The 7,633-nt window shown below is 40.6% G+C and overlaps 1 protein-coding gene across 3 annotated transcripts; it reads right to left on the minus strand.

Annotated features, from left to right (window-relative positions):
• Positions 1-230: 230 nt before the first annotated feature.
• LOC130180338 (sushi domain-containing protein 6-like) lies at positions 231-7,610 on the minus strand. 3 transcript variants are annotated; one of them, XM_056393836.1, is made up of 11 exons: positions 7,433-7,610; positions 6,650-6,791; positions 4,489-4,680; positions 4,088-4,279; positions 3,074-3,265; positions 2,481-2,681; positions 2,012-2,203; positions 1,294-1,488; positions 1,078-1,210; positions 557-954; positions 231-473 (listed from the first exon to the last, which is right to left on the minus strand). In XM_056393836.1, exons 2-11 carry the CDS (start codon positions 6,765-6,767, stop codon positions 448-450), a joined length of 1,839 nt encoding a protein of 612 aa, XP_056249811.1. In that variant the 5' UTR covers positions 6,768-6,791; positions 7,433-7,610; the 3' UTR covers positions 231-447. The 3 variants fall into 3 exon arrangements, with proteins under 3 accessions (XP_056249811.1, XP_056249812.1, XP_056249813.1); XM_056393837.1 differs by having other exon boundaries at positions 2,487-2,681; positions 7,433-7,609; XM_056393838.1 differs by lacking the exons at positions 6,650-6,791; positions 7,433-7,610 and having other exon boundaries at positions 4,428-4,566.
• Between the last annotated feature and the right edge of the window lie 23 nt (positions 7,611-7,633).

The following is a 7,633-nucleotide window of genomic DNA, read 5'->3' on the forward strand; positions in this document are numbered from 1 at the left end:
GACAATTCTGTGAGTGTACATAACTTGGACAACAACCTAGATTACCTGACCTTCATGCATCTTTTCCAATGTGTGTCTTCAATGGTGTGGTATGATATGTGGTTAAAGAAAAGTAACAGTAAACAAGACACTGATGAGATTATTAGTTCCGAAAATGAGTTTGTAACTTTGCCCATTCGTATGAAATACATCAGTCATTCCCCCCCCCCCCCCCCCCCCCCCCCAAAAAATGTAAGCATGTATGTACATGTGAATCCCTTCTCTGTTCTCCTTGGGATGGTCAGAGGAACTGTTCTGAGTGACCCACAGCTTCACTCAGATCCTCCTTAGGTGGGTTGGTCTGTGTTGACAGCTGTGTTGACAAACTCACAAGAGGCATCCCACTCACCAGTTCAGGCCAGTAGTAACTCTGTTTGTTTTGAGCAAGTCCAAAGGCTGCAGCATGTTTCAGGCCTCCTTCAACAATGGCATATCTGTGGAATACAGATAAAAAGGTAGCATGGGTACAAAGTGGGGACTTAAAATAAGTAAAAAGTGTATATGGAGAGGGTTTTACCATCAGAGTAGTCCATCTCAGAGTCCAGAGAGAGGCTGTGTTGGTCGCTGCCTGCAGACGGCCTACTTTGTGAGGATGAAGGAGCTGTAGCACCTGCGTGCTCCAGAACCCAGGTAGAGGATGAGGGTGAGGGTGATGAGGAAGATGAAGATAGAGGGACAGGGTGGACCACAGCCATCTCTGAATGCTGCTGTTTGAGGGAAGAAGGCCTAGAGGGGCCAGCCTCTGGCGCTGTGGCATGCTGACCCTCGGACAGCACAATCTGGACTCGAGACTCAGAGCTAAGAGCTGAAGCTGAGGCTCCACCACTGTTCACAGCCTCTTCATATGAGGGCAGAGTCACTTGGACTCCTTCAACCATGATGGACACAGGCTGCCCGGACACACCCTGATCACGTCTAGGTGTAAAGGACCAGATGAAAGTTTGAATCTCAATCTCATTCTAAAACATCTACAATAGCCTCTGGTTTCAATTATAAGATGCTGGTAATGAACAAACATTACTTTGAGGGCCAACTTACCGATGGAGGGATTTGAGTTTTGGCTGCAGAAGTACAAAGAGCACCACAAGGAGCAGGATGAGGGCCACTGAGCTGGCTGTGGATGCTACTATGGACAAGGCGGGCATCCCCAATGGTAAAGTTGGATCACGGTCTGTGAGACATAAACACTTGACTCTGTTATCTGAACAGCACTTTGTATTTGTATCTATTTTAAATGTGTCACCTAATCTTTACCTTGCTCCATGAGGCAGCTGAGCTTCATTTGGCTGTCCCATTCCCCATATTGACAGGTAAGGTATTTGTAGTCTCCCTTCAGAATATAACCTTCATCACAGAAATATTCAATCACAGTGCCATGAGAAAGTCTTTGGCATGGGGAGGGGTGGCAGGTGTAGCCCCCATTCTCTGGCTCATACGGAGGCTTGCATACTGTTCACGGAAAGAAAGAAATACAATGAATATATCAATGTTGTAAGTTGTTTTACTAAGCTATCAGTGCTAAACTGGCCTGAATCCTATTTGACAGACAGTGACTACTTTGTGTCAATTGGTAATTACACATGATTGTACAAAATGACATATGGAATTGCCCAGGGCTCCATTCTTGGGCCTTTTCTATTCAACCTAAAATGACCAGCAATTATGCAGACAACACAAAGGTTAATATAACAATATTACCATGTGAATATGTTTCCATACCAGCAGTGAGTAAGTGCATTGATCCAGTCAATAACTGAATGTGCCAAAACTGTCTCAAGTTAAGCAAAAGTAAATACAGAAATCATTGTTTTTGGAGCCAAGGAACAATTCAAAGTCAGTGCTCAGCTTGAATCTTTAAAGACCACAAACTAAGCCAGAAATTTTGGTGTAGTCATGGATAATTTTAATAGCCACATTAAAACCATTACAAAATCAAAGTTGCAGACAATACTTTGTAGAGGTTTGTCTTTACCGTCACTGCGTATACAGCGAGGAGGTTCAGAGGACCAGTGCCCTTGTGCACTGCAGGTACGGATGCTGGGTCCATCTAGCAGGTAACCAGGGTCACAGCTGTACTCTAGTGGCGTGCCCACAGGGAACAAGCTCCTGTTGGTCTCTGTCAGATTAGTTGAGCCATGCTGCACCATTGACGGTCTTATACAACCTTAAAAATGAGACATTCAACAGTCAAAAATACAGTTAATATCTAATATTTACCAAATATGGGCTTTTTTTTAATATAGCATTGTTGATTAAAGTGTTACAAGGTTCTTTATAAAACAAAATGGTGTGAAATGTTAGAGGTAGAACAAAAAATTTTAATTAAATCATGGTAATAAAAAAAGGAATAGACCCTAACATAAAGTCTGTGAGACAGATAAACAGTTGACACTTTTTTTAAAATGTTTTATCTAATAGTTCAAATGTGTGATCTGATCTACCTTTACCTCGCTCCATGAGACAGCTGATTGGCATTAGGTTGTCCCATTTCCCATACTGACATGTACGGAATTTATAATCTCCCTTCAGAGCATAACCGTCATCACAGAAATACTGAATCATGGTGCCATGTGAAAGTCTTCCGCATGGAGAGGGATGGCATGTGTAGCCCCCGTTCTCCAGCTGATATGGAGGCTGGCATACTGTCCATGGAAAGAAAGAAATACAATAAATATATATAAGCTCCAGTGCTATATAAATACAAAATGCTTCTCTACTCCTGTGATTGGTTTGACTGATCAGAGCCCCAGTATGTAAGTAAGTTATTAATGTAAACAAACTGTAGCTTAAAATCACAGATGTAAATTGAAAAACAGAAAATACATACAGTAAGTTTGAAAATGAAATTGAAATTAATATTGGCAACTAAATCAAAAAGAAAAAATAATGAAAAATCCCAAACTGTAACACACCTAAAAGTACCAGCTGTTCAATTAGGTTACAGTACATGATGACACCAGGTGTAGAGAGGGTTTATGTTGTGTATTTGTATAATGTAATGTAGTACTTCTACTATGTGGAGAGTTGTCTTTACCGTCACTGTGTATACAGCGAGGAGGTTCAGATGACCAGTCTCCCAGTGTGGTGCAGGTGAGGACGCTGGGTCCGGCTGGCAGGTAACCAGGGTCACAGCTGTACTGTAGTACTGTGCCCACAGGAAACAAGCTCCTGTTGGTGTCTGTCAGATTAGTTGAGCCATGCTGCACCATTGAGGGTCTTATACAACCTTAAAAAAGGAAAACAAAAATACAGTTAATATCTGTACTTTTTTAACAATAAATATATAGCATATTTAAAGACAGTGTTACAGTTATAGGTAAATGAGTTTAACAGACAAAAGAGTTAAAAAATATGACAAAAAATATAATAATTAATATAACTAAAAAAGCTTGACATAAAAATGTGTTTTGAAGAAAGTTTAAATTAGCTTTCACAGCTGATTGTTAATAGTGTTAAGACTATCTCTTTTTTTTCCAGGCATTATTTTTTCTTGCAGGTGTTTAAGGCTAGTACGTTCTGAAAAACTACATACTGAAAAATAAAACCAGTGGAGTTTGCATGTTCTCCCTGTCCCCACCTCGTCCTCCCACAGTCCAAAGTCATGCACTGTAGATTGATTAGTAATCTAAATTGCTCATAGGTGTGAATGTGACGGTATCATTATGGATAACGAATGAATGAATTAATGAAATGAAAGTTAACGTTTCACAGAAGTTATACTGTTTTGGCAGAGGTCTATGCCAACGTTACCTAGTTCAAGGCAGTTACATATCCTGTGATTAATGGTTGGCAAGTCTCCTGTCCTGTGATGTGTTTTGTTCAGTCGCAGTTTCGAGGTGAGTGTTACTGCTTCTGCACAAGGTCTCATCAACATGATAACGCAAAATACTCAGCAACACACCCCACACCGCAGATGTCATTGCTGTCACATAGGCAACCCCCCACCCCACCCCCTGACCACCACCACCATTAAATAAGATAATAAGATTGTAAGATAGCATTTTATGTCACTGCTCTAGCCCTATAGCGAGTTTGAGGTCTGACCAACCTTGGCTTACACAACTGATCTGCATGGGGCCGTCCCACTGCCCATCCTGACAGGTCAGGTAGTTATAGTCTCCACTGAGAACGAAGCCCTCATCACAGAAGAACTCGATCACAGTGCCGTGGGAAAACATTCGGCAGGGGGATGGGTGGCAAGTGTAGCCCCCATTCTCGGGTTTGGTGATGGGTAGACATGCTGATGGGTGAAAAAATACAACATATGAAGAACCAGCCCAAGTATAAAAAGTGCTTCTTTGTTGTTGTTGTTTTTAACTTTATATGTTAGTAAAAATGGCTAAAAAAAAACTTACAACTTGAAAATTACTGAAAGTAAATATTTCTACCTGAGGGAGCTCCTTATTACTTTACAGGTCAGAAAAGACAGTGGCTGACAGCATATCTTACCACCACTGCGTATACAGTGAGGAGGTTCAGAGGACCAGCGTCCCAGCGTGGTGCAAATGAGGATGCTGGGTCCGTCTGGCAGGTAACCAGGGTCACAGCTGTACTGCAGTACTGTGCCCACAGGGAACGAGCCCCTGTTGGTTTCTGTGAGGTTTACCCAGCTGTTCTGGACCATGTATGGCCTCACACATCCTGAGAAGAGAACAAATTCTGTGAAACTACTCACTACTTTTTCTCAGTAGGATTAGAGCCTGGTTTGAGATATTTTACCCAGTGAAGCCAAAAGTAATACAGACACTTAATGAAACATTGTAACCATCTTACTAGAAAGGCATTTCTTTTTTTCTGTTTTGAACATGGTTGAATACTAGCCCCCCCAACTCAAAAATAAGAACATACAAAAGCTTTTAATGTATTCCAACACTTTGGAAGATTGCCTGATATAAATCTGGAACTGTTGAGTTCTTGCTAGTTCAATATACAGCAATTAAATTGTACATATATATCATAAGTAGGGATCGACCAATTCTGCATTTTCTCTTTATCTGTATCATTTTTTTTTTAAACTGCTGACAAATTACTTTAAAAAGATGCTTCTTTGGCTCTGATGCTGCCGCCTGTCTCTGCTCTAGACAGCTATCTGTGGTCTGGAGTAATGTAGCGCCCACAGCACCATCTGATTGGTTACACGTCACGAGTAATAGCCTATCACGCTGAAGGCTGCTGTGTACACAGACCGACCGAAACTAGAGCAGTGGCTCCAGTTAATGAGTGGAGCTCTATGTCGAAGGTAAGACAGGAGACATAATTGAAGTTGTGATAAACATCACAATCCTCTACACTGAAGTTACAACATCACCAGACTCTGATGAACAAGTTCATCTGTTGATCCAAGACATAGCGAGCAAGAGAGAGAGAAGCTAGTGCTAACTGCTAAGCTAAAGTAACTAGCTAATCTGAACAGCATGTAACCCTAAAAGGAGCAGAAAGATGTGAGTGCTGAAGCAGATCTACTGTAAGTTTAAATGTACAGCGGGTAGTTAGACACTATGATGAAAAAGGGAAGCATTACCTGTGATAAAATAGAGCAGCAATAAACACTACTAGTATGAGAAACTCCTGGAACTGGAGATGGGACACTACACTGACTGCAGCACGTCAGTACGTGAATGGCCAATAACTACTTTTACTGAAAGGACATTTTACTACAGTAGAAGTAAAATCACTGAGTAAAAATTTTCTCAGATAAAAGTACAAAATAAGTCAGTTAAAAAGTCTTTGGGTAAACATGTTACATTTTAAAAGAGGAATCATCTTATTTGGTGATATTAATAATAATATATGATAAAACTTAAATTAAAGAACATCTTTAGGCTGCCAGGTGAATCAGTTCACAGGTGAGGACAACACTGAAATCAACCAATTAATTCCAGTCAGGCTCTTTGCAGTCTGTGCATACACCTAATAATTACTAATATACACAGTTGTCAGTTTATTAGGAACATCTAGCTAAAACTGATGCAGAGTATTACAACAGTCCTGCATTAAATACTGCTTCATGAAGGTTATAATATTTAGTTTGTAATAAAATTGTTTTAGACAGTTGTTTATTCAACTGTATGCTCCTTATGGAGGATGTAGTGTGATGAGCAGTTGAGCTGTATTACATTACAGAGGCATTTCTGTTATTTAGCCTACTTTCACTGACATAAATGTGGTGGACAACGCAATAGAAACACCTGAATGCCATGGTGAGTGTCCTCATACAGCAGTCGTTTTGTGTTGGCATATCAGTTCCAAATATCGGTTTTCGGGCTCCTTGATTACCCACAATTGGTATCGGTATTGCTCAGAAAAAACATATCAGTCGATCCCTAGTCATAAAAACACTATGCTAAAAGCACTTGATATTTATACAACATAATCATGACAAGTAGTTCTGGCACTGTACTGATTCTCAAGATAAATATGCTGGGATAAACTGGCACATAATCAAATCAGTGATTAGAGATAGTTGAATTAGTCTCCCATTTGACCTGTATCATGCCAAAACGGATTTGATTTTGTTTGTTCAGCAAAAAAGGTCAGGTTAATATAATACAGAGATAACCCACAATGCTTTGAATTAAAGGAGGGTGCAACAATAAAGCCTGTCTCTTACCTGACCCTTGCCCAGTGGACACTATGGTCAGTCCCAGCAGTAAAAAGAAAGACCGTTTAGTGGCTGAAGAGTGGGCCCAAAAGGCTTTTGATATTGACTCTATCATTCCATTGCTCATCTTCCCCTGCAGAGTCAACTCAACCTGGAATGAACAGAAAATCAAGTTATTACAAAGGTATAAATATGTCATGATGAAAAGGCAGTCCCCCATAGCCTTGACCATCTGCTGACACCTGCCTGTCGCAGGTACTCTGCAGAGCTTGGGCAGCTGCCAGAGAAATGGGTGGGTGTTTGGGACGGTGGTACAATGACAGAACTGAGAAAAATAGTATTGATGCTACAGCCATTTAGCAAGCTAACGTTAATAATAAACGGACACCCAATTCCTTTCATTAATGCCGATATTTATCAATGTCAGCGATGCCTTAACTTTAGCTAACTGTGTCTTCAACATATAAAATTGAGCTAACGTTGGTTCTGAATCGTTCCGTCTCCGCGACTACACACCCATTTTCACTTCTCCCTTATTAGCTATTATAGCTAAGTTTGATAATGCTAGAAGGAATAAGGCCAAAAAATAGATGCTGCATTTTACATACCAAATACATACTGTTGATGATAACTAGCTAGCAACTGTGCTAAAACCTATAATTAAGTAACCTCCAACTGCGCACAACAACTGATTTTCAGTTATGTTACCTACCTGGGACAATCAATATTAGCCTTCTTAGCTTGCTAACGCTAGCTAAACATTAAAATGGCTCGTTTGTTAACGTTACCTACCAGAAAAAAATCGGCCTCGAAACCTCCACCTTCGCTTTCTTACACTGCAGTCTTTTATCAACAATACGCAAACTACACCGAAGACATTTAAAGTTACTGCGGGAACGACAAAAATATGATTTAACGAGCTGAGCGGTACTACTACAGCTAACCGCTAGCTAGCTCCCTAAAGGCTAACTTGATACCCGCTACGCTAGCTAG

Source organism: Seriola aureovittata, chromosome 13, assembly GCF_021018895.1.
Source record: "Seriola aureovittata isolate HTS-2021-v1 ecotype China chromosome 13, ASM2101889v1, whole genome shotgun sequence".
NCBI classification, from domain to species: domain Eukaryota; kingdom Metazoa; phylum Chordata; class Actinopteri; order Carangiformes; family Carangidae; genus Seriola; species Seriola aureovittata.

Bases quoted from the DNA above. Each gene is read 5' to 3' on its own strand.
- LOC130180338 (XM_056393836.1), bottom strand. From the start codon at position 6,767: ATGAGCAATGGAATGATAGAGTCAATATCAAAAGCCTTTTGGGCCCAC. The intron at 2,682-3,073 runs GTAAAGACAACT...TTCCATGGACAG, and splicing joins TCGCTGTATACACAGTGACG to TATGCCAGCCTCCATATCAG. The intron at 1,211-1,293 runs GTAAAGATTAGG...TATGTCTCACAG, and splicing joins CAGCTGCCTCATGGAGCAAG to ACCGTGATCCAACTTTACCA.